Consider the following 26,229-nt stretch of genomic DNA (forward strand, 5'->3'; position numbering starts at 1 on the left):
GGTCAGACATCAGGAGAAATTTCTTTGTGGAAAGGGTTTTTCAGCATTCCAAGGGGCTGCCCAGGGAGGTGTCCAAGAAACGACTGGACTTGGCACTCGAGGCTCTGGGCTGGTGACACTGCGGTATTTGGTCAGGCAAAGGTTGGACTCGATGATCCTGGAGATCATTTCCAACTCTAAGGATTCTTTGATTCCCTCTCCAAATCCCATCCTGCTGACTGCTCTGTGCCCTCTGCCCTTCTGTGCCCGTTCCTGACTGCGGGCGCTGCCTCTGTGCTCTGCATTCCCTCCTCACCCCAGCCCTGTCTCCGTGACGCTTTTCCTGGCACCCTTCCCAACTTCTCTGGCTGCCAAGTCAGACTCAGTACAAGCGTCTCGTATTCCCTTTCAAATCCTTTCCTATCGTGGCAAATAAACCCACTGTCCTCCACACACACACGCTCCTGGTATTATCCTTGACAGCTCTTCACTTCTGGCACTCAGCTGCTGCTTAATCATATGGTTTCTTTCTCTGAGTCACCTCATGTGCTCTTGCAGCCAAGAACTTGACTTGGATTTGGCAATGTCACGGCAGGAGCACATCCCTCGGGTTGCCCCGCGTGTCGCAGTGCCACCAGCGCTCCCGTGTGCTCTGCCCTGGGCCGGCATCGGTGCCTCTGAGAGCGGGGCCATTCCCTCCCGCACACAGCACCCTGCTCCACGCCGCCTTCCCTCGTTTTATCATTGCCCTGCTGCTTTGCGGAGTTTCTGTTCTCAGCACAGAGCGACCCGCCTGCCCTTGACTCGCAGGTAGCTCCGATCCCTTCTGCAAACATCTCCCACTGAGGCCCCTCTCCCCCCACGCTCTCGTCCTTGTGACATTTGCAAAGAGGGAGCAAACCAAACAAATCCAGCAAATATCGCTGGGAAAGGGGGAAGCAACGCCAAGTGCGGGGACCGGCAGGAATAACCTCGGTGCCTTCGGAGCGCTGTCCTCCCCCTGACCCCTCCTGTCTGCTCCGGCACGGGACCCCCGCTCCTCCCCAAATCCCCTGTGTACCCACGGAGCGATAACCGAGCTCTGCCCCTCCCTAGGCAAACAACCGGAGCTTCCCGGCGCTGTTTGCAGACAACGCTGCAAAAACCGCTTCCCCGCGCCGCTCTTTGTACTCGGCAAATAACAGGGGCAGCCTAAAGCCAGAGGGCTGGGACAAAAGTTGGATTTCTCATTGTCCAGAGAATGCTGCAGGTGTGGACACACCTATTGACCCTGCCAGCCCCTCGGCCGGTCCCGCTTTGTGCCAAGAGGGTGTTGGCGTTTATTGCCTTTTTCCCCAGCTGCCCACTGGCACGGACTTTGCTCCTCCGGGCTGCGATTTCTAAAGCAGCGGGAGGCTTTCCACGTGTGTTTGAGAAGGTACAAAGCCTGCCGGAAAACAATGGAAATAGCTGCCTTATGACTGCTGCGTGTCACGCACTCGGGTCTTGCCCGTTCGTTTGTCCTTGGAGCTGCTGGAGCCGCCTGGAAGCTGATCCCGAGCGGGGCCGGGGCTGGCACCAAAGCGGCACGGTGCCACGGGCACGGCCCGAGCCCAGCTCGGATGTGTGGAGGGGCTGTGGGTTCCGTGAGGAGTGCGGGCTTTGTGCGGGCTTCCTGCTGGGAGAAACAGCTGCCTCAGAGCCCAGTGCGCTGCGAGCAGCTTTCCCCGTGCTCTGCTCCCCACAGGGCCCTGGAGTGAGGCCATCGCGGCGGGCTCGGCATGCCTCTGCCGGCTGCTCCACACCTCCGGGGCAGGACCTCCCCGATCCCCTCGGACAGGCTCGCTCTCTGCAAGCTCCCCCCAGACCCCAAGGACAGGATCGCCTTTATTTCCCCAACCACAGCCTCTGCACCCCACCACTGGATCTTCTCATCCACAGGCTGCCCTTTGTCCAATCTCCCTTCAGGTCCCCAAGCACAGGATGGCCTCCATTTCCCCCAGGACTGGATCCCCTCACCTGCTCCTTCAGGACAGGCTCCCCTCGACCCTCCAGCCAAGAACAGGATCCCCGGAGCTGGGTCCCCTTAAAACTCCCAGCCAAAAACAGGATCCCCGGAGCTGGATCCCCTCAGAACCCCCAGAGCAGGATCCCCTCAGAACCCCCAGCCAAGAACAGGATCCCCAGAGCTGGATCCCCTTAAAACTCCCAGCCAAAAACAGGATCCCCGGGGCTGGATCCCCTCAGAACCCCCAGCCAAAAACAGGATCCCCGGAGCTGGATCCCCTCAGAACCCCCAGAGCAGGATCCCCTCAGAACCCCCAGCCAAGAACAGGATCCCCAGAGCTGGATCCCCTCAGAACCCCCAGAGCTGGATCCCCTCAGAACCCCCAGAGCAAGATCCCCTCAGAAGCCCCAGAACTGGATCTCCTCAGAACCCCCAGCCAAGAACAGGATCCCCAAAGCTGGATCCCCTCAGAACCCCCAGAGCGGGATCCCCTCAGAACCCCCAGCCAAGAACAGGATCCCCAAAGCTGGATCCCCTCAGAACCCCCAGAACTGGATCCCCTCAGAACCCCCAGAGCAAGAACAGGATCCCTGGAGCTGGATCCCCTCAGAACCCCCAGAGCAAGATCCCCTCAGAACCCCCAGAGCAGGATCCCCTCAGAACCCCCAGCCAAGAACAGGATCCCCAGAGCTGGATCCCCTCAGAACCCCCAGGGCTGGATCCCCTCAGAAGCCCCATAGCGGGATCCCCTCAGAACCCCCAGAACTGGATCCCCTCAGAACCCCCAGCCAAGAACAGGATCCCCAGAACTGGATCCCCTCAGAACCCCCAGAGCGGGATCCCCTCAGAAGCCCCAGAACTGGATCCCCTCAGAACCCCCAGCCAAGAACAGGATCCCCGGAGCTGGATCAGAACCCCCTGGGACAAACCCCCTCATACACAGGCTCCCTAAGACCGGATCCCTTCCGGCCCCTCTGGCCGAGCCCCTCAGCGGGCACGGCCGGGCCCCGGCACGCAGCACCCTCCCGCTCCCCGTCGCTCCCTCCCCGCCTGCTGCGTGCCGCCGCCCGCCTTCCCCCCGGCCTGGGCCGCGCTCCCCCCGCTCTCCGCCCGCGGTGATCCGCGCTGAGCTCACGGCCGCGCCTCACGACAGCCCGGCTCGGCACGTCAGCCCCGCCATCGCGTGAGAGCCGCCGCCCGCCGCCGCCCCCCCGCCCGCCGCCATCACGCACGGCGGGAGCAGCTGCCGCCACGGCGCGGCCGGCCCCCGCTCGCAGAGCCCGCTGCCGGCCGAGGCGGGCCTCCCTCGCCGGCTCCTATTAATGCACATCTTAATTAATGACCCCCGCGGGGGGCGAGCCGCTTTTCACACGCAACGCGCGCCGCCCCGGCTTCGCCCGTGCCTGGCGGTGAAGCACGAAGAGGTTAAAATGGAGGCGGGGGCGTGAGGCGGCTGCCAAGGCGGGATTAGCGCGGCTCGGAGCTCGGCACGCAACGCGGGACGGGGCACGGCGGCCACACGCGAGGGACCCGCGGTGACACGCGTGGCACCGCCGAGCAAAGCCGGGAGAGGAGGCGGAGGGCACCGGGCACCCGAGCGGGCTGTGCATCCATCCCTCTGTTGAGACAGCACCTACTCACCCATTTCCCCCCCACACCCCAAACCGCACGATTTCCCCCGCTAACTGATGCAATTTTCCTTTTTTTTTTTTTCTCCCAATAAAGCTTTTGTTTCTGTGCCCTAATATTCACTGCTTTCTTCAATCCAACTCCCCCTTTTCTCTCCTGTTCAGCTCCCAACCTTACTAATGCTTCACCTCAGAGATGAGTCGTGCGGAAAAGAAATGAAGATTACCTCAGGTCCTTTTTGCCATGGCCTGCCCCCAGTTCTGTGTGTGTGTCCCTAAATTATGGGTCTGGGGGGTGTATTGTTTGATATAAAGCTGTAGGGAATGTTTTAGTGACAGGAATTTCTTTGGGCAGATGGTCCCTGCGGTGTGATAAAGCCAAGTCCCAACAGCGACTGGCTTTTGCAGGAAACAGGAACCCACGAGCGCTGGAAAGAAGGGCAGAAAGTGGAATTAATCCCGCTGAAAGTCCCGAATCTCGCTGCCAATCCTTCCCTGATTTATTCATTTTCGTGGCTGTGTGTGCGCTCCAGTGGCTCTCACCGGGAGCTGGCGGCCGGTTCATGCCGAGGCTGAGCCCGTGCCTCGGGTGTGACACGCAGATGACCCGGCTGGCAGGGCCGGATTTGGGGTGACAGGGACTCATTGCGGGTGTCGGGGGTGGCTTTGGGCTGTCAGAGCCGAATTAGGGGTGTCAGATGCAGGTTTGAGGTGTCAGGAGGGGCTTTGGGGTTAAACTTGGGCTGTCAGGGCTGGCTAGAGAGGGCAGAGGTTTGGGGGTGTCAGTATAGAATTTGGGGAGTCAGGGACGGGTTTGGGATGTCAGTGCAAAGTCGGGACGTTCGGGGTGGCTTTGTGAGCTCGGGGCCAGATTTGGGGTGGCAGGGCCGAATCTGGGACGTCCGCGTTTGGCTTTGGGGTGGCAGGATTTGACTTCGGTGTATTGGGGGGCTTTGAGGTGACAGGGTCGAATTTGGGGTGTCAAGATTTGGCTTTGGCGTGCCAAAGGCGAATTCAGCATGTCGGGGCCGACTTTCGGGGTGCCGGGGCCGAATTCGGGATGTCGGGGCCGGCTTTCGGGGTGTCAGGACCGAATTTGGCGTGTCAAGGCCCAACTTTAGATACCAGGAGCGGCTCAGGGGGGGCTCTGGCATGTCAGGGCCGGGTTTGGGGTGTCGGGGGGGATTTTTGGGGCGCATTAAGCCCCGATGGAGCGGCGAGGCCGGGCCGCGGTGCGCTCTGCCCGCTCAGCGCAGCCCCGTGACGCGCATGCGCCGTTGCCACGGTTACGGCGGACGCCGCGGCCACAAAATGGCGGCGGGCAGCGCGCCCCCCGCGCCCCTCACGGGTCCCCCTTATCGGGACCCTGGCGGGCCCTGAGCCTCGGGCCCGCTCCCGGAGCCCCGAGATCGCTCCCGGAGCCCACCGCCGAGCCTGCCGGAGGCCATGGAGCGGCGCGGCCCCGTCCACGCGCTGCCCGAGGAGATCCGCAAGGTACGGGCTGTGGAAATGCCGAAGGCCGACATTCGGAGTTCCCGCGGCAGTAGTTCAGGGATGTTGCACGGGCCTGATGTGAGCAGCGGTGCGTCGTGTGTATATTTTGGTCCTGGGTGAGGTTGGCTGCTGGGTTTCATCACCTTTTTGTGCGGGGTATATTACAGTAATTCTGTAGGAGCCCTGCAGAGGAACACCTGAGGCTGTGCCGGTGTTGTCAGCGCAGGTGAGTCCTGGAGAACACCTCGCCCTGTGCCGGTGTTGTCAGTGCAGGTGAGTCTCAGATTTCCCCTGTTCTGGCGTGTTTTGCTGCCGGGAGTTCGGAAGGACTGCAGAGCATGACATGTTCCAGAGGAGTATCAACACACACGGGGACGGAACATTCCCCTTCATCCCCTCTCGTATCTTTGTGTGTCCTTTTGTTTGGGAGACAGATTATTGCCGGCGTAACAGTGCTGCTGTTTATATGGCTCACTTTAGGAGGAGGCTGCACTCAAGTGGAACACCAGTGACTTTTTGTAACATTATCAGGTTTTCGCTCTGGCAATACAACGCCCAGCTGTCCTCATTCCTCGGTCTGCAGCTCATAATTGACAAGTCATTTAAAAGCTTTGTGTACTCAGCCTGGAGAAATTCACCCTGGATTAGTCCAGGAAACAGTTCAGACCATTTCTGAGATTGATTTCTGAGAAATCAAGAATGGGCAAGAGAGACAAAGAAAAGGAAAAGGGGATAATTAGCCAAAAAAAAAAAAAAAAAAAAAAAAAAAAAAGAGAGAGAGAGAAGAAGCTGTAGGACACTTTCAGACCCCTGAGCAGCTGTTTTGGTAGCTGGTAGCAGGAAGGATCCCACTGATAGTTTATTTAGCAGTTAGTTTCTAGCCCCAACGGGGTACAGTGGTGAGCAAAAATCACTGTAAGCTTCTCACAGAACAAGTTGCACCAAACTGTTGGATGAAGGAATCCTCCTGCAGCTGGTTACTGCTTAATATTTCCTTTAATGACTTAAAGCTGCAGTTTGGTGGCACTTGAGCCTGTTTTATGTTGGGATCACTTCCTGAGCCAGTTCCTGCTCCATGTGCAGGGCATATGCTGGCCAGGGAAGTGGGAGCAGCAGCCAGGGCAGGCACAGAAAGGCAGTGACATTAATTCTGTCAGCAGCAATGTCAGTGGCTGCTGGTTATTATTGAGCCAGGATCTTGGCTTACAATAAGGGATACACTGGTGCCAGTTGGGAAGGGATGTGAGCGCTCTGGGAGCAGCATTTAACTCCATATTCTTACGAGAAATGAGTAATTTAAAATTAATCCAATGCATCGATACAAAATCCGAAATAACTTGCTTGTCACTTTTCAGTGACCTAACAGTGAGGGCTGTAATCAGGTCATAAACAGAATAATAGGAACAAAGGGATGTTATACAGAAAGTCTGTTAATGTATTAATCATTTTAATATCTCAATAATTGTAATGGGAATTGCGTGTGAAACTTGGGTCTTTGCTGTCCCTCTGTCCAGGGCTATTGAGGTTTCAGTTCTGAGCTGCAGGCTTTAAAAATAATGACGTGACTGATGGGAATTTACAAAGGAGCAAAAATAGTGAAGAACTTTAAAATCTTGTTTCTAAGAAAGAATAATAGAAGCTGGGTTTGCTCATTCTGGAAAACACCTGAGGGCACACTAACTGCTCACAGATGGAGGGAGGTGGTGGTTCATTTCCAGGTGTGAATGAGTCTTTTCCTCCCATTTCTGGGTGTGCTTTGGTTGAATTCTCTGAAACTCTGGAGCAGCTCACCCAGGCAGTTGTGGAATTCTCCCAGGGGGACTGTTCAGTTCAGCTTTTCCCTTGAGGCAGAGGATGGGGCAGGAACTCTCTGGAGATCCTCCGATGCTGGGTACACATTTAACAAACTATCTGGTGCAGAAAATGCAGGATTTCCAGCTCTGGAAAGACTTCTGCTCCTGTCCCATCCTCCTCGTGCCACGTGTGAGCTCCAAGGCAGCGACAGCCCCGGGATTTGGGATGACAAAGTGTCAGAGCTTTACACATCCTGTGCTGTTGCTCATCTCCTCCTCAGCCCACTGGTGTTGTAGCTGCAAGCTACAAGTCATTCTCACAACTTCCTGCCCTCGTATCTCTCGTCTTCTCTGCACACATATCCTCGTTTTCTTCCCATCCTCTGCTGCTCGGGTTTTACAGCCTCTCCTTTGCAATGACTCTTTCAGTGGCTCCTGACACAGCCGAGCTGGTGCCAGCTGTGGTTTGCTGTGGCAGACAGAGCACATGCTCCCAGGATGGGTTTGGGGGCTGAGGGAACACGTGTGGCTGGAGGGAGCGTGCCAGGCATTGTCCCTGCAGCCCAGAGCCAGGGAAATTCCCTTGCCAGGCACTGCTTTGGGATGGATGGATGGAGGGATGCTGGAGGTTGGGTTGTGAAGCTTGTGAGGGATCCAGGAGCTGCCTCACGGGGCAGGGAGCAGAGCTCTCGTTGTTCCTCTCCTTAGACCTTCACAAGCTGCTCATCCAGATTTTATTTTAAAGGAAGTTTTAGTCTAGAGGGAAGGAGATTTCTCAGCGTTTTGTGAAGGGGATGACAGATGTGAAGGGACTTTGGTTCTTTGTGTCCTGATCAATTTTGGCTGTGTAAAAACTTCTACATGTCCCTGCTTTCTTCTCTCTCTCATTCCTTCTTCTGCTCTCACATCCCTTTCACATCACATCCATTGCAAGATGGGTGCTAAATGAAAAAACCAAAATCAATAGGTGAATAAAACATCCACATGTCTGTTGTTGAAGTTTATAGTACTCTTGTGTATTCATAGTTGCATACTTCTCGGAAACTCATTGTTAGTAAAGATGGAAATCACTGGCTTTTAATGGCTATTTTTAATGTATTTACAGAGAGTTTCTGCAATCAAACTCAGCCTGAGAGGTGTCACAGAGCCCAGAAGGGAGTTGGTGTTTCCTTGACTCCAATGTCATGGATGTGTATTTTTAGGCACTTCTGGTTTTGTTGCTTGGTTAATGCTTTCTTTTGGTTTAATTTTTCCTGAAGGCTTTTATATTTCACCTTGCTAGTTGTTTGTTGCCAGTGGTAGATGAATCTTTTGCTGTGCCTCTGCACTTTAATTTAAGTTCTGTGGAAGTGAAGGGAAGTAGAAGGGAAGATGCAGCTCTGTACTGAAGATCTCCCTGAAACAGGAAACAGAATGACCCAAGTCATCCTCACAGCAGCAAACAAAGTTATATTTAATTTCATCTTTTATTTGGCAAAAAAAAAAAAAAAATTAGCTTTGTTACCATAAATCATAAAATTCATAGGGCCAAGATACCCTTGGAGATGAAGAGTTCTCCCACCCCAGGAGCTCAGGCTGGGCAGGAACTCTGAGGCTGTTCCCCATCAGCACAGAACGTCCTGTGGTGTCCCCGGAGTATTGTGTTCACCACAAGTAGCAAATGGGTACTCAGTGCCTCTCCCACGTGTGCTATAGATTGGGCACAGTATGGGCTCTGTATGAGCACAGCACGTCAGCTTTTCCTTTTCTTGCTCTCTGTGAACCCGGGGCTTGGGGGTTTCTTGTAAAAGCTTCTGGAACACAAAGTTCCAGCTGTGCTTGGGAACCCACGAGCCTGTCCCGTCCAGGACAGCACAGCTCTGAGCTTGGGACGTGCTGCATTGGCACCAGCAGGGATTTAAAAGCAGATAAAATTCCAGTTTGTGCCCTCCAGATAAGCGTGGTAGAATGGCAGAGCCCTTTCCAGCATCCTGCTGGCCCCTACCTTCTGAATTCTCCTGGAGATGATGTCCCCAGGCTGCTGCAGTGCCCACTGAGGATTTCAGCTCTCAGCTGTAGAGTTTGGAATGGTTGGGTGGTGTTGGGGTGTCAGGCTCCTGCCGTGGGAGAGTTCTGAGTGGCTGGGGAGTGCTCTGGAAACGGGAGAAAATCCTGGAATGCTTTGGGTTGGAAGAGACCTGAAGTCCCATGGGCAGGGACACCTTCCACTCTCCCAGGTGGCTCCAAGCCTGGCCAGAGTTGTATCCAGATGGTTCAGTCTCTGCAGTAAGGGACACTCCACACCCTCTCTAGGCAGTATAGCCAAGCTTTTCTCATCAGACCACGGCTGTACTCTCTGTACCCAAGGTTTTCTCACAAAACCAGGCATGTGTTCACTACAGTCAAAGTCTCCCACCCTTTCTGCAACCAGAGTCCCGGTGTGGAGGAACTGGAGGGACTGGAATCTCCTCACCTCCCACACAGTGGGGTTGCAGCCAGGAGGGGCTTCCTGACACATGCACAGAGTTCCTCAGGCAAAGGTCTGGTGAACAATGGGCTAAATCACCCTTTGTCTGCTGTGTTTTGTGTCAGGAGATGTTCTCAGCCCCAACAGGCTGTGACACATCGCGAGGGGATGGGGAGTGCAGGAAGGGGTGCTGGCCCTGTGCTGGTGTTTGCAGGCAGTGTTTGTGCTGCTGTGAGTGTGAGGCTGTCAGGGTTCATTATTCTGCTTTCCTCCAGGCACCAATGGCTTCAGCTACCTGAACCCCCGGTGTTATTATTTCCTGTCGTGACACAGGGATTATCCCAGGGCATGTTTTGAATGAAGCAACTTTCTGGTTTTACTCCCAGCCTCTTTCTCCACTGTTCATGTGTTCAAAGCAAGCACGGGGATTTTTTTATTTTGCAACTGTGATTTTATGGGCAGGGAACAAATAATGATGTGAGCTGTGGCTCAGCAGTACCATCTGTATTGCTTTGGGGTAGATGCTGCCTGAAAACTTGGCTTATCGTGCACTTTGGTTCCTTTAAAAGAAGTGAAGTCCCTACTGTGACTTTTCAAAATCTTTCACTGACCAAGGCAAATACGAATTTCAGTCTGGTACCTCCTCATTTTGCATATACATCAAAAGACTTCCCTTTCTTCCTCAAAAATCGATGGTGTGGTTTGAGTCATCCTTTATTTTTGTGCAGCAGGGATTGACTGATGTGTCAGAAGAGGGACAGACAGGATGAGAGACATGAAAATAATGTGGGAGAGGAGTGAAACAAAAAAGAAAGTAAAACAGGGTAATAAAGCAGAATAAATCAACATACAGAAGTAATTTAAGACCACCCAGCTGCAGCATAAGGATTTTTTTTTCTTCTTGACTTTTATGTATTCAGCTACAAGTTTAATTTGGACAAATACAGAATTTTTTTGGTTTTGACCAGTCCTTGCTGGAGCAATCTCAGTCCTGACAGACCCACCAAGGAGCACGGGGTGTTGTGAGGAATTTCTGCGTGGAAAGGGCTGTCTGAGCTGGCAGAGCTGCCCAGGGCACTGCTGGGGTCCCCATCCCTGCAGGGATTGAGCAGCCCTGTGGATGTGGCCCTTGGGGCTGTGGGTGCTGTGGGATGGTGGCTCTCAGTGGGCTTTGAGGCCTTTTCCAAACTGAACAGTTTGAGGGTTCTGTGATGAGTGATCCATGTGCTGGATGCTGTCATATCAAAGCCCTGCCAAATGGGAGGGGAGCTCACTCTTCTCCCGGAATCCAGCTCTCCATCGTGGGATATGTGACATTCCAGAGGACAGGGGTGGTGGTGCACAGCCTGACACACCCTGCAGTTATTTGGTCGAGTTCAAGCAGTACAAATTCCTGTCTCATCATCCAAAAGGCTAAAAATGGTCCAGACCACCAATTTCTTTTTTTTTTTCTCTTATAACTTATGCTCTGCAGATGAAACTGAGTCAGACAGATGTAATTTGAGTGATTATCCCTCTTGGCTCCATCCTCCCCTTCTCTTGGTAGCTAAAGAAATCTTTGTAACCAGGGGATAATATTTCCTTCCAAAACCAACTGCAGAGTGGAAACTCTTCCTCCAGATGCTTTACAGCATCTGTGCATCACAAGTGTAGCTCCAAGCCTTATGGATAAATGTCTTCCCAGATCAAGCACTTTGTCCTCAGCAAAACTGGTTTTTTAATTCCTAATTGATTTTTTCTGTTCACTGTTTGTCCTCATTGCTTACTCAGGTCATGCAAGTGCCCTTTCTACTCAGAGCTCTGATAGTTTCCTTTTCTATTCCTTCCAAACTGTTTCTCCCCTGATTTTTTTTTTTTTTTTTAATTTAACACGCAACAGTGTTTTTATCAAATGGAAACAGTGAAGTGTGGAATCTGAAACCATAGATTTGTATTCAGTACACATCCTTAGTGGTTACTCAGCAATCTCACTGTTCCAGAAAAGGTAATTTGTAAGCAGAAGAACCGATGACAGTTTGTTTCCTACAGATTTTGTGTAATGGTCGGTCAACTTTGGTGTCTAAGAGACAAGGTCTAGTGGAGCTTTTCTCCTGGAAAGATCATTTATAAGGCTGCCAGAGGGCAAGGATAGAGGGGATATTGGAGTTCCTGGGTCAGATGGGGTTTTGGGCAGGAATTGTTCCCTGGCAGGGTGGGCAGGGCTGGCACAGGGTGCCCAGAGCAGATCCCTGGCAGTGCCCAAGTCCAGGCTGGACACTGGGGCTTGGAGTGACCTGGGACAGTGGGACATGTCCCTGCCATGGCAGGGGTGGCTTTAAGGTCCCTCCCAACCCAAATCCTCCTGTGATTCCATGAGAGAGGAGCCTGGGATTTAGGATGGGAAGTCAGGTCAGTGCCTTCCTCACACTGCTCACTTCCTTCTTTCTTCACCTGTTAATTTTCCAGGTACACTGGGCAGATGGGCTGGGTTTAAATTAACTGTGGTTGGCCTCACTCAACATGTGCCAAATCCATTCCTGCTGTCAGGGAGCTGTTCCATATATTAAGGAGGATATTTGGAAGCTGTTCAATCTGTACAATTATTGCTGTGCTTGCAGGGTAATTATTAATGTGCACAGCAAGGTCCTGATTTACTCAGAATTTCCTGTTCTGTGATTTTTTTTCGACTCTGTAGCAAATACTGTAAAATCCAAGCTGCTCAGATTTTCATTTCACCTGAGGAATGGATGGGAAGGAGAGCAGGACCCACCTCCAACTGAGCCTTAGACAGAGGGTATTTATTGTTCTGTGACTTCATTTATTTTGAAATTCAGTAACAAAACTGACTTTGAAAACTCAGAAGTATCAGTACTTGCACAAACCCTTTCCAGTTCAGGCCCCTGGTGATTCTATCTTGGTTTTGCTGGGAGAAGCAGTGAAAGTTCTCAGCTGTCTGTGTGAGCAGCAGCAGTGGCTGTGCTGCACAGAGCACCGTGTGCTCTCTGTGATAAAACCCCCTCCCGTGCTCCCTGCACAGCTCATTTTGTCCTTTTTTTCAGTGCACTCATTCCAGTGCTTTGGAACTTCGGGGTACTCACCCTGAAGAACAGTTTCAGGTTTCCAAGCACAGGCTGCAGCTGCCAGGAAAAATAAACTTGCATTTTCATTGCTTCAGAGCAGCTGTAACCAGGAGGGGTTTAAACTGGGGCAACATTAAAAATGGGGAAATAAAGCTTGTCCAGGGCCTTCTGAAACACCATTTATATCAAACTGTATCTAAATTACTAAAGGTTGTTGTATGAGTCTTTAATTTATAGTCGTTGAAAGTTCTTTTCTTTCCTCTGGGTAGGGTTTCTTTCTGTTTATCCCAATGTCTCAAAACTTTTTTTTTTTTTTTCTTCCTCTGTAAAACAAAGTTTCTTAATTGGACTTAAACTGTTTGATCAGGTGCTTGTGTGTTCCCTGCTGGAAGGTTAATAAGCAGATCACTTGGAAAAGTCTGTTTAAGAAATGACCTTTCCATTGGATGTGTGTTACATGCTCTGTGTTTTGTAATCACTCCTGAGTCCTTCATACCTGGCAAAGGGGTTTCACATCCCACAGCACCCCAGTGCCATGGCCACCACACCAGCATCAGTCATGAATTAATTCTGTGAGGATTGTGGATTACATCACTTTATTCACTCTCTCTCATCTTGCCTCCTTCACTTGGATACGAGTTGTTGGAAACCCAGAGGAATAACATTTATCTGGCACAGGCCATCCCAGATTCATTAATGAAATAGCTTTCTAAAACACAGCATTTCTTTTTCAATGAATACATCCAACCTAACTCAGAAGTGCTTTAGCATTTCAGTGGGAGTTCCCACATCCCAAATTGCCAGAGCTGATGTATCTTGGGATGTTGCCAGGAAGGGAAAGTGCTGCCCTAGCTGGGGCTCATTTCGCTAATGAGGATTTTTGTCTTTATTTGTTAAAGCAATGACATCATCTGACCTTAATGTTCCAGAGCAGTAAATAGTTTAAATTGTTTGGATTTATTATAATTTCTTAGTGTCACTGAGGTTGTTTTGTTTTTTTTTTTTTAAACCTGTTTCTTACAGACAATCTGAAGCATTTTCTCTCTTTGTAGATGCCCCGGGAGCAGACAGTGTGCAAATACTGCGGAGTCAGCTACTTGACACTGCACGAGTTGAAGGTGATGGAAGACAAAGTCAAGGCAATGGAGAAGGAGATTAAAGTTTATAAAGGCAGTCTGGAACGGGAGCAGAGGCTTCAGGCAGAATTGCAGGCTCTTCACCACGACCTCGAGCGCTGTCGGGCCGAGAGCGAATCCAAAACAGAAAGGTCAGAGCACGTTGTCTCCTCTGGTGATCCTCTGCTGGGGAATTTCAGCCCAGAGCAGCTTCAAATACAAATAACATTTGTCTTGCTTTTCTCAGATGGCCCATATACACTCTAATACTTGATTTAAATCCTGTTTCATAGCATCCCTTGGGAGCAGGTTCAGAATTCCTGAGCGGTTTAGGAGCTGTCGAAATGTGGAAGGTGAAGGAAAGGCCAGAAGGCACTCAGAGGGATTTCCCCTGCACACATTCCCAAAGGGAGGGGATGGATATTTCATCTTATCATCTTGTAATAAATCTCTGATATTCCAAAGGAAATTCCACAGGACTGGGTGTTCCACAGGTCTGAAATTTGGGCTGGCAGTCTCACAGAAGCCTGGTGAGGAATTCCCAGAGTTCTTCCCTGGGAATCTCAGGATTCCCTCTCTGCAGGGCTGGTACAGAATCCTAAAGCAACAAGGAACAGTTTGGGAACTGCCAGGGGCATTTTGCTTCACAAACAGGAAGTTTCAAATCCTTACAGATATGGGAAGGCCCCAGTTAAAGGGGAATTTTGTGCCTAAGGAACTCCAGTAATTAATGATAGATCTCAGAGCACATTTGGGTTTTCAAGGCACAATTAGGACACCTTCAAGTGTGTTGTTTCAGCTCATACAGTGTTTGTATCTTTTCTATGCACATATTTTGAATCTGTTGTTATGTTCCATTAATTGATTACAATAGGACTATAAATAATGTTTATAGTCAATTAATAAAAGATACCTTATAAAAATGCAGTTTGCTCAAGTTTGCTACTGATGGATTGAGGCCACCAGAAACTCCTGGGTCATTTTTTACTCATTTGACTCAAGTGGACAGAAGTTTTTTGTAAGGATGAGGTTCTAATTTTAATTATCAGCTCAGTTTGATTTTTGGGATCCCCAGGAGGGGTGTTCCTTGTGTGACTGCCTCACACCAAGGCAGAGCTAGAGCTGATGGTGCTCTTGAGATTGGACTGAAATGTTTTGGAAACCTGTTTTTTCTTAGAGAATCACTCAAATGCTGTTAAAAATTTAACTTATTAATGGATTGAGTTAGGCTTTTGCTTGCTAATATTACTAATAAAAGATTCATTTTAGACCAAAAGTGAGCAAAATGCATTTATCTTGTAAATTACTCATAATGTTTCTTGCAACATCTTTTTCATTTAAATTTAACATCTTCCACCTCCTCCTCCTTCCCGATATTTAACATTTTTCTGTGGTTGAATATCTATTTTTAAAGCTTGTTTGCTCCTTGTCCCTTTAACGACCCTGGGTGGCAGCTCTGGTGACAGGATCCAGTGTGTGAGCAAATGCACTGACAGCACATTCTTCTTGTTGAGGATCATTGGCCAGAGCTAAAACTTTAAATTTTCATCGAGCTGACTTTTTGTAGTAAAGCTGGAACAGTTAATAAAATTTTTATCTCTGCACTTTTCCCCCCCCTAAGGCTCCGCTTGATTTAAAAGCTGCTGAAATCAAGTGGAATACTTGCAGTAGGTTTCCATTGCAGCCATAAATCAATTTTGCCTTGTTAAATAACTTGGCTGGATATTCCTTATCTTCTCCTTGCTATCCTGGGCCTCTCTGACTACCTTGTGCTGTGGTATAAACTATTCAACATCCTGGCTCTGCTCAGGCTGACAAATTCACTGCTCCCAGAAGCCAAACATGTCTTTTTTTCTTACTTTTATCTCTGCTAGATGAAGGGATTGAGGCTCTCTTATCAGTTGCAGACTGTTTGAGGTTTTTCTTCCCTCTAGGTTCAGGTATTCCTGTTTGTACCTGTGGTTAACCTTGAAAGCCACCTGGGGCTTTACCTGTCCTTGGTTACTTTTCCTTTGAGATCCTGGCAGGAGAAGGGGGATGGACTGCACTGAGCCCACTCAGCTATTCAACCTCATTCTCTATTAAAATCACTTCAGGCTTGCTAATTAATTGAATTTTTATTAATTCAATTAGCTAAATTCCTGCTGCATCCAGTGTAGGCAATGTAAAATGGATGTCAAGGCTGGAGATGTCCTCAAGTGCCACATCCACACATTTCTTGGACGCTTCCAGGGGTGATGATTCACCACTTTCTGAACTGAAAACGAGCAGCTGCTGGCTGTGAAATGAAAGTGAGCAGCTCCTGGCTCTGGGCAGTTCCCAAACTTTCATGGCAGTGAAAAAATACTGAGGTGGAGCTTTTTTTTTTTTTTTGGACAGAGTGTTCCATGCTCCTGTGTGCATCCTGTGCTCGCTGGCAGTGCCAGTGCTGCTCCATCCCACTGGGAATCCCAGGGGAGCTCAGGGATTATTTCTGTGCTGTGAAAGACCAAAAATCCTTCTGATGGTAACAGTGGAGTGCATCTGTCTTGCCTTTTCCACCTTGTTTTTTTTTTTGTGTGTGTGACTGAGCAGGACAGGCTGGAAAAATCCCTTTCATGTCATCTCGGGAATGGAAAGAGGAAGAAAACATGTCTCTCCTTATTTCCCAGTTTCTTTTTAATCCAAAATACTTCAAATACTCCCCATTCTAGAATCAGAATGGAAAATGAGCATCTGGCTCTCCCTGGCTCCCAGAGTTTGGATTTGTTATTGGTCAGTGATAAATCACTGCTTTTTTTTCCTCGTCTGCAAAGGCAGATTTGAAATCCTGTTGCTGTTGCCTTGTGAGTGACAATGGTTCTGCTCCCAACCACAATCCAGCAGGGTTTAGTTCTCCCCTCCTTCTCTCCACCTCCTGGAAATCTGCAGGTAGCAATAGGTAAAATTTCCTAAAAACATAATGCCAGGAATGTCTTCAATGTCTTAATTTTTTTTTCCAGGGATCACAACTGAGCCCCAAAATTTGCTTTTTAACTCCCAGATGTTCAGTTCAGATTTTATCAGAGCTCTGCAGCTCCAGGTTTCTTAACCAGGACTAACATTTTTTAAAATGTGCATTTTAGTGCTGATCTATGTGATAACAGTAACTAATGCACTGTCATGGTTTGGTTTAATTTTTATATATTTTCAGTATAAATCATTCTCATTCTCTTCTGCTGTTGAAAATTGAAGCCAAGGCTGATGTAAGTGCTTCTGCCAGGCTTTGGTTTTGTAAAATACTTGTCTATTCAAATATTATTTATTTCCTTGTGGCAGTGAGTCACCAGCAGACAAACAGGTCATTTTCTCTGTGTGAACAGTAAGTGTTGAAAGCTTAAACAGGGGCTGGTTTTGAACAGTTGCTTGTCACTGGAGTTGTATTTTTGGGGCTGGAAGGCTGCTTTAGGATGGTTATCTACAGAAAGCAGCTGGGGCTGATGGGCTGTGTGGGATTGTTCCTCACATGTGCCACAGGAAGGGAATTGGATTCAGCTCTTTTATTCCTGTGCAGTTCCATTCATTTCCTGACAATTATGGGAGCGAGTGCTGAATTGTTGAAAGAGCAATGTTTGAACTGTGTTTATTTACACTGGGAGAGCTGGGCCTGAAAAACAAACTGGTGCTGCAAGGAAAAGTTCCCAAGGTAAATGTTAGAGGTGAGGAACACCTCGGGGGATGTTCTGGAGGTGTTTGCTGTGTCTGAGGCCAGCACAGAGCTGGGTCCTGCCCTGAGAAAGCTGAAATTCTTGCTGCAAGCAATTTTCTGATTGTTTTATTTACGTCTACAGGATAAAAACCCTGACAATGGAACTTAAAACCAAGCAGGAGGAGATGAAAAGTGTGAAAGCTGATTTGCAGTATTTCCAGGAGGAGAAGGAAGCTGCCTACAAACAGTCACAGACACTCAGGTGAGAACCCAAGAAGAAATGCTGATGCTGGAAATGCTCCATTTCTTACATAAATATGGTTTATAAAGATTCCCCATAAACCTGGCCATACAGTCGTTCAAACATGATAACTCTGACTTCTCAATTAAAAATGAGTCTATAATTTCCTGTACAGGATTTTATTCATGAAACAAACCCAGTCTTCTTCATTTATGCATAAAACCTCTGAACATTTAGATGGGGAAACTCATTATACATCTATTCAATGCACAGCACATTTCATACACTAGATTATTGTAACCCAGTGCAGTATCAATTATCAGATAATGGGAATGTAGTTGCCAAGCTTAGTCTAATTCCCAAGTTTTATTTATAAAATAATTTATAAAATATTTTATAAACAATACTATTTATAATATATGTATACAATTTAAATTATATATATATTGTCATTTTGTAATATATATAACTTTATATATTGTTAGATATATTGATCTATTAATATACTAGTTATATATTTAATTTATATGTTTAATTTACATATTTATATGTTTATAGAAATAAGTTTATCTTATTTTAATATAAATTATGTGTTTAATTTTATATTTTACTGTGTTAATATGAATATATTAATATAGTATATTAAACCATATAATTTATAAATGATCTAAAATGTACAGCTGGTGTATTTTCTTTGATGCAGAACTACCTTGGATCACCATTGCTCCACCCTGAACAAGGCTGTCTCCCTCTTCCCTTTCATTAGAAATGAATTAGACAGTATTAAAGAGGTCATCTCCACCAACCTGGAGAACTTTGCTGCCATGAAGGAAGAAATTTTTCGGCAAATAAAAGCCGTGAGCAAAGAGGCTCTGACAGGTAAAACATCCTGCAACCATCTTGGGCAAGAGAAAAAAAAGGATCCTCCAGGGTGGTGGTGCAGCATCCCTGTGGGATGTGGAGTCTCTTGCTCCCCAAAAACTGAGCAGGCTGCAGCCTTTCCCTTGGGGCAGCATCCCACCAGCATCAGCAGCTCTGCCCTCAATTTCTGAGTGAGAACAAAGTGCCAAATGCAGCCTGAGGGCTCTGAGGGCTCCTTGGGCCTGGAAGGGGCACAGAGCAGCCCCTGGGCTGGGGATGATTCCCCTGGCCCCAGGGAATTCCTGCTCCAGCCACGGTGGCCTTCAGGGCTGAGGAGGGGAGCTGAGAGCAGAGCACAACCCAGGGCTTCTTCAGGAGTGCTCAGCCCAGCCTCAGGCTGGGACTCTGAGCCTTCAATTCCATTTTTGCTGTGCCTCAGCTGAGATTTGTTTCACTGAAAAGAGTGTGCAGTGGTACAGTTACAGACTGCAACAGTCAGAGCTTCCCAGCTGCCCACTTTTACAGCTTTAAAGGCCTTCAGAAATAATATTCAGACATATTCTTTTCTCCTAGCACGTTTCAGTGTGGATGAGCTGCTGTTGCGTTGACTCACAAAAGCAGAGAGTATCCTGAGTTTGGGGGATCCACAAGGATCAAGTCCAGCTCCTGGCCATGCACAGGACAACCCAGAGATCCCACTGTTGCCCAAATTTACCTTGGGGGTCAGTCTGATCAGGGCTTTGAGGGATTTACATCTCCCACCTCCCTCTGTCCCAGGGAGCTCCAGTGCAGATCCACAGCTCCAGTGAAACCTTGCCTGGAGCAGCTCAGGAATGCTGGAGCTGTTGGATACAGCAGCTGGGCTGTGCTTCCTGGGGCATGAGCAGTGAATTCCTCCTCAATGAGTGCTTTGTTCCCACTGGGAAGGGCTCTGGGAAGCCTGGAGAGGCAGGAGCTGCTGGGACACAGAGGGCTCCTGCCTGCTGGAGATGTGTGCCCACAACATCCCTCCCTCATCTTCACTCCTGTAAGAGCAGGGAACAGAAATGTCACTGTCCACATTGTGTCCTGAGGAGTCCTCCCTTCCTTGGCTCATTCCCTGCCTGCTTCTGGCTGAAGGGGATGGCAGCACATGGCCCTGCAAACACCTTCAGCCTCAGAGGCATCCATACATCTCAAGGTTTCTTTTCTGGAGTTGTTCTGGTTTTGCTGTAGTGCTCCAAACACGCAGAGGATGAGTGTGGAAGCAGGAGTGGAGCCTTTCTTACCTAGGCTCTGTATCCCTCATCCCATTTCCCACTTCAGACTAGTGCCCCAGCAGGAATATCACACCCACCCTCAAATCCAGCTTTCTACACCAAAACAATTTAGCTCCACTTATTTTTGTTGGCCTGTGAATGCCCTTTAAAATCTTTGGTGTTTTTGTTCACAATTAACATAATTTAACAACAGATCCCCACGGATTTGTTTTGCCTCCTCAGAAATCCCCAAACTGAACCAGAAGTTGGCAAAATCGCAGCGGGAGAACGAGTGTCTGCAGGAGAAGGTCAAACACCTCACTGAGGTGGCTGACACAGTGGAGTTGAAGACTCAGCAGCTCCAGACTTCCCTTCAGCAGGGGAACGAGCTCCAGAGCCGCTGCCGAGAGCTGCAGAAGGAAACTCTGGGTAAGAGAAGTTTTTCATCCTTTCTTAGCAAAATATCCGAGGGGAAAAAAGTTTGTAAAAGCGTCCAAATTGTGGTTGTTACTGTGGGAAGACTCAAGAGGCCTGAATGAAAGGGGGTGTTGTACAGTCAGGAGGAGGGAATGTCACCCCAAGGAGTCTGGAGTTGCTGGGAACACCAGAGAGATGACTGCGAGGGCAGGTGAAGGACAAGAGAAGAATGATGAAGGAATACGGTCCTGCTGTTAATTGTCCATCTTAAGTAGAACATTCAGGCTCTGAGGGTAACATTCAAAGAATTGGTTTCATTTTGAGTTCAGGACCAGGAAGGACTTCTCAGAACAGGGCTGAAAAGCAGGTTTGCTCTTTTGACTCCTTTGCTCTGAGTCATTAATCAGGAGGCAATAATGATCCGCCCTTGATTGTGTCTCAGGAAGCAGAGAATGCTCTTGAAAAGGGTGAGAGCAGTGACAGCACTTGAAATGATACCCTTGCAGACAAAAGCTGACTCCGAAAGGATTATTTCTGTTGGTATCTCTTGGATCTCTTTCCTCTTGCATTCACAGCTCTGGCTCAGCGGTATTTTAAGACCTTGGGAACATGTTTGAGGTTGTGCTGTTCCAGGCAGGGTTTGGAGTCCCCATCTGCCTTGTGCTCAGCCTGGGGACACCCTGAAAGGTGTGACACACAGCAGGTCACAGTGGGGGAACTTCACTGCTTCTCAGGATCTGTGAAAACACCACAAGTGAGCTCCCATCCCTGAGTTACCAACCCCCGGTGCTGAGGACGGGCACTATCACTCCTTATTATATTGTGATCATATAATAATAGCTTATATTTGAATATTGAATTGGTTTGGGTTTATAACAGTACTGTTAAAAAGCTCCAGCAAAGACATCTTCTGTCTTTGTAGAAATAATAAGGAGCAGTGGACATAAAATCTCATCATAATCTGAAATACGTGGGTCAACATCACAACATCAAACAGTTGTATTGCTGTATTTGTGCTGATAGGAAAGCTGCCCTTAGCTGAGTTCCTTTTCCCCCCTGTTGACTCCAGAGGTTGCTGCAAGCAGCGAGTTCAGGGTTTCTTCATGAACCTGGCAAACAAACACTTTCATTTTCAGCTTTGCCCCCCTTTAACTCCATGCAGAATTGCCTTATTATTCCTATACTTACTTAAAGAGAGGTTCTTTCAGTCTCTATTTTATTGTATTTTTCAAAGGTTGCTCAGTGTGTTCTATATTTTTGGGGGGCCTGCAAGGCTTCTTGGATCTTCTCAAAACCTGAATTTGCTTTCCCTAAATTAGCATGTTGCAAAAGCCCATCACAATTAATTATCAAAGAACCCTGCAATGGTTTGGGTTGGGTTGGGAGAGACCTTAAAGTTCATCCCATTCCACTCCCTGCCATGGGCAGAGACACTTTCCACTGCCCCAGGTTGAAAATCTGCACTGAAATATAAAACAACAGAGGTTTTATGGAGAAAACACAGTTAAACCTCCTCATACATGGAATTCATGCAGAATATTAGGATCCTGCAAAATCTTAATGATGACTAAAAATACCATCTAAGCTGCTTGATGTTTTACGTGAGACATTTTAAAATTTATTAATGAAAATGTAGCCGTCGCTTGCTAATAAATGAGTTATTAAGAAGCAGTAAAACGTTTGATGTGGGCATCCAGAAGGAGGTTTCAAGGCAGGAAAGCTGCTGGCTCAGGCATTTGGATTCCCCCCTTCCTGAATGGATCAGTAAAACACAAATCCAGGAGGATTTGAAGGGGTCTGGCTCTGGGGAACACGTTGCTGGGTCGGGGTAATAAACCCAGTTAATGCACTGCTGATAAAAATGATTCTCTTTGAAATATCAAACTGGATTTTTTTTTTCATGAAACAAACATTAAATATGAAATGAGTTTGCCATTGTATTAAAATAAATGAGTGGGAACAAACAACATCTTACTGGAAATCAGTTCCAGGGAGTGGATTTGTCCTGTCCAAAGTCAGGGTGTGCAAATGAGCCACATCCTGAGTGTCCATGCTTTGGGAGGAGCTTGGGCTTTTGCCTTATTTTGATTTTTTTTCTCCCACAAACTACTCCAAAGTCCCTCTCTGAAATAATTTGACACTCCAGAAATAATAAAAAAACTACCAGGATTTGTGATTTCCACGTTTTTAAAGGGTTTTCCTTTCTGCAGCCAGTATTTTGAGCATTCTTCTGTTGCATATTTCTCCCAGAACTGTAAAATCATGATTATTTCACATCACAGCAGGCATTGGCAAGAGCAGGAACCAAGCAGTTGTTTCTGCTGTTGTTTTTTGTTCTCATGCCTGCTGTGACTTCCTAAAGATTCCCTTTGTGGGGGATTTGTGGGATCAGTTGGATTGCTGGGCTCAGGCCACTTTTCAGCCTCACAGAGCATCACCCAGTTGGAGAGAGGTGACAGGTCTTGACAAATGCTCAGCACAGGGTAAGGTCTGCTGGATAATTGTCTAATCAGACTCCCCAAATCAAAAATCAATCCTGGTGATAATGTGTCTGTGTTCGTGGTGCTGGCAGCAGCAGGGCTGCAGTAGCACGGGCTCCTAAGAGATTTCTGCTTTCATTTTATTACCAGCTAAATCCTTTAGTTAATCACAGATAAAGAATCATTTTTCTTCCCCAAAGTCCTTGTGGTTTGTCTTTAGCTCATGACAGCTCTGGCCTTGCTCTGGATGGGTTGAAATTGCTGGCGACGCTGCCAAAAATCTGAATTTTTAGTCTTCTGCTGCCTCCTGCTCCATAGGTTATTTCAGCTCCAGATATAAACTTGGTGATCTGCTGCCATAATGAGGCTGATGAGAGATGATGGAAAACTGCAGGCAGCTGGAGGAGCTGGAAGGGGAATGTTATCCCTGCTCCTGGAAAGGAGAGGGAATGTTATCCCTGCTCCTGGAAAGGAGAGGGAATGTTAACACTCCTCATGGAAAAGAGGTGTTTTCATCTCCTGAAGTGTCTTTACTGGCACTTTAAAGACCACTTTGAAGAGCTTTGGGAGGTAGGCTGCAGTTCAGACAGCCCCTATTCATGCTACAAGTGCTGTTGAAATGTATTATTTTATGAATTCCAGCTGCAGTGGGAAGGCTCAGGAGGGTGAGAGCTGGGGAATGTGGAGCAGAGTGTGAGGAGGCAGTGGCTCATTAGAGCTTTTCAGCAGCCTGGGTGCAAGAGGAGGCTCAGGAATTCATGGAAAACAGCCCCAGTTCCATGGTAGGGGTCAGGCTGCTGCAGAGTGTGACTGAGAGAAGAGCCACACTTTGCTTCTTGAGGAAAAGCAGGAATGCAGGTTCTCCTTCTCAGAGAGGAGAAAGCTCCAGGGAGAGCTCTGAGCCCCTGGCAGGGCCCAAAGGGGCTCCAGGAGAGCTGAGAGGGACTGGGGACAAGGGACAGGACACAGGGAGTGGCTTCCCACTGCCAGATGGGATTTTGGGAAGGAATTCCTGGCTGTGAGGGTGGTGAGGGGCTGGACTGGAACTCCCAGAGCAACTGTGGCTGCTCCTGGATCCCTGGAAGTGCCCAAGGCCAGGCTGGACACTGGGGTTTGAAGCACCCTGGGACACAGAAGGTGTCCCTGCCCATGGCAGGGTGGCACTGGATGGGATTTGATGTCCCTTCCAACCCAAACCATAATTCTGTATTAAAGAATATGTGTTTATTGTGTTTTGTTTTGTCTGCTTGGCCTAAACACTGAGGGTAAAAAATTATCCCCAAGGAATATTAAGATCAGATTCTCTTTTCTTTTTTTCCTGTTCAGTTTTCCCAGCCAATAAGTAAGGACAGTATTTCAAACCAATTTTCATGTGTAGGGGAAGCATGTCTGTAGGAATTTTGACAGATCCCAATTAGCTTGGCTTCAAACAGGCAGGAATACAGGCAGAAAATTCAGGCTTTAGACCCAGTCCTTTGATGCTGGAGTGTGAACCCTGGCCATGGATGAGCAAATCCAATCCTTCTGAGTGCAGGCGTGCTTGTAATGTGTCACTGGGGGAGTGGGAGGGGAGCAGGCTTTGCCAAAATAACATTTTTTCTCCTATTTAAGGATTTTTAAGGTCTTGGAGATTGTCATGTTTGCGTGGTTGCAGTTGCTGGTTTATTCTGTTGAGGGCACCGGGGCTGCCCTTGATTTGTCCCACTCAGAACTGTGCAGAATCTGGTCCCTTTTTCTGCTTTTTCTCTGCTGGTTTTCTATATGAAGGTGAAAGAATGAAGCAGAAAGTCCAGTCTGGCAGTGGTCAGCAACATATGCTGAGGGAGATAAGCCCCAGTCACTCCTCTCCTGGCACATCCTCCCAGTTCCTGGCAGCTCTGAGTGATCTGGACACTTCCTGATGGCACTGCTGAGGTTTCCAGAAAGGATCTAAATCTGGAGTCCATCCCTGGGCTCCTTCCAGACTTTTGTGAGTCACAGATTAAAAGAAGGACTTTCTTGTGTAGACAGAAAAAAAAAATTATCTTAAAGCACACAGTACATGAACTATTATAAATACAAATAATTCTCTTCTGTGCAGGGACTTGGGGTGTTACTTCACTTCTTTGGTCTCCTTAGAAACACGTGGTGAGGCAACGTTTTCCTGCTCTGACACAGTGATTTGTTGTGGATGTATTTCATATTTCTCACAGATTGCCTGTTATGCTCTCTAAATAAATGTACTGCAAACTATCTGTGTTAAGTGTACGTCTGAACTTGCCTGGAATTAGCGTTCTGAGAAAAATGAAATATTTTTGCCCCCTTTGACACAGCTCATTGGCCAAATTCAGGGCCCATACAAGGGCTAGTTATTGAGTAAGTTTTAAATAATTGTTACAACCTTCTATTTCCCAGGATACAAGAGAAATGCAGCAAGAGGGGCTGGGTTCCAGTCTGCTTTGGCCAAGGATCTGTGTGTTCTCTATTCCAATTCCTCAGGCTTCCAGCTTTGAGTTCCAGGCTGGTTCCTGCTGGCTCAGAGAGGACCCAAAGGTCTGGAGGGGAGAGGAAGGTGGAGGATCCAAACCCTCCTGGGCAGTGGCAGATGGCTTTGAGCCTCAAGCTGTGGCTGCTCCATCCCTGGAGGTGGCACTGGGATGGGATTTAAGGTCCTTCCCAACCCAAACCATCCTGGAATTCCCTAATGTATTTGAGCTCTGCTTATGAACCCCTCCCATAAAAGTCTTAACTAGAGGGAAATCATCTCCTTTTTTTTTTTTTTTTTGTGCACACGTAGGAAACATTGAGCTTTTATTTAGATTACCCCCAAATTGTCGGAAATTGCATTGGATTGGATTTTGTAGGTTTTGCAGGAAAAGCAGAAAATTACACAGCTCTACCACGTGTGCCTCTGATCCAGCCTCACTGGGAATCTGTTAGGAATTAGCTGTGGAGTTGATGGCTTCCAGAGTGGCTTCTTACCCAATGTGCTGCTTATTATTTTTATTTTTCACTGAAAACTTTACCAGTTGTTGCTGTTTCCAGGCAGGAGCTGGGGCACCGTGCCCTTGGATGCAGACTGGGTGGTTAAATTCCTGAAAGCCAGCTCTGGGCAGACTCTGCTGGGTGTTTTGCACACACCAGGGGCTGCAGTGATGCAATTTGCCCAGGGAAGAGGAAACAGTGCCCAGCTTGGTTCTGTTTCTGTGGTTCATCAGATCCTCGTGCACGCTCGGGCTGTGCCCCTCAGTCTCTGTCCTTGTCACAGCAGAGGCTCACTGAGAGGTTACTGGAAGGATTGTGACTGTGGTGAGAGCCATTCTGAGTCACAAAAATAATTAAAATTAAACATGAATGAAACTGAGATGGATTTGGGCTGCTGAGTGTTTGCCTCTCCTGGCAGCATTGGGCCCAGTATCACTATTACACAGTGTGAGTTCTTTCTGTTGCCTTTGCAGGTTTTGCAATAGGCTTTATTTTCATTACCAGAGAACATTTTTACATAAACATTTGAATGCATTTTCCTCTGTTCAGCAAGTTTTCAGCACAAGTTTCCATTTGTATTGCCATTCTCCTTATTAGTTGCCTCATTTTTACCACGGTTTTCATTGAAATCTGCCTCCATGGGTGTGGGACTTTCTGCTCACCAGCTCCCACTGACTTTGGTGGGAATTCTCTCTAGAGATGACTTACAGAAACCATTTGTATGATTAAATCCATCTATTCCCTCATGAAAAACTCCTGTCCATGCTCAGTGAGCATGAAAACTTCTGACAACAAATGGAGTGAAAGAGGAAACAGCGTTGAGAGAGACCACCCAAAGTACAGAACCAAACCAGCATCAT

The 26,229-nt window shown here is 48.1% G+C and overlaps 1 protein-coding gene across 1 annotated transcript in view; it reads left to right on the plus strand.

Annotated features, from left to right (window-relative positions):
- The first annotated feature begins 4,974 nt into the window (after positions 1-4,974).
- Positions 4,975-26,229, plus strand: part of LEKR1 (leucine, glutamate and lysine rich 1) — a 33,083-nt gene continuing 11,828 nt past the window's right edge. The window contains exons 1-5 of the mRNA XM_066326468.1: positions 4,975-5,088; positions 13,439-13,653; positions 17,311-17,430; positions 18,113-18,288; positions 19,752-19,937. Of these exons, the coding sequence (XP_066182565.1) occupies positions 5,041-5,088; positions 13,439-13,653; positions 17,311-17,430; positions 18,113-18,288; positions 19,752-19,937 (745 nt within the window). The 5' untranslated portion in view covers positions 4,975-5,040. The remainder of the gene's footprint in view (positions 5,089-13,438; positions 13,654-17,310; positions 17,431-18,112; positions 18,289-19,751; positions 19,938-26,229) is intronic.

Source organism: Sylvia atricapilla, chromosome 10, assembly GCF_009819655.1.
Source record: "Sylvia atricapilla isolate bSylAtr1 chromosome 10, bSylAtr1.pri, whole genome shotgun sequence".
NCBI classification, from domain to species: Eukaryota; Metazoa; Chordata; class Aves; order Passeriformes; family Sylviidae; genus Sylvia; species Sylvia atricapilla.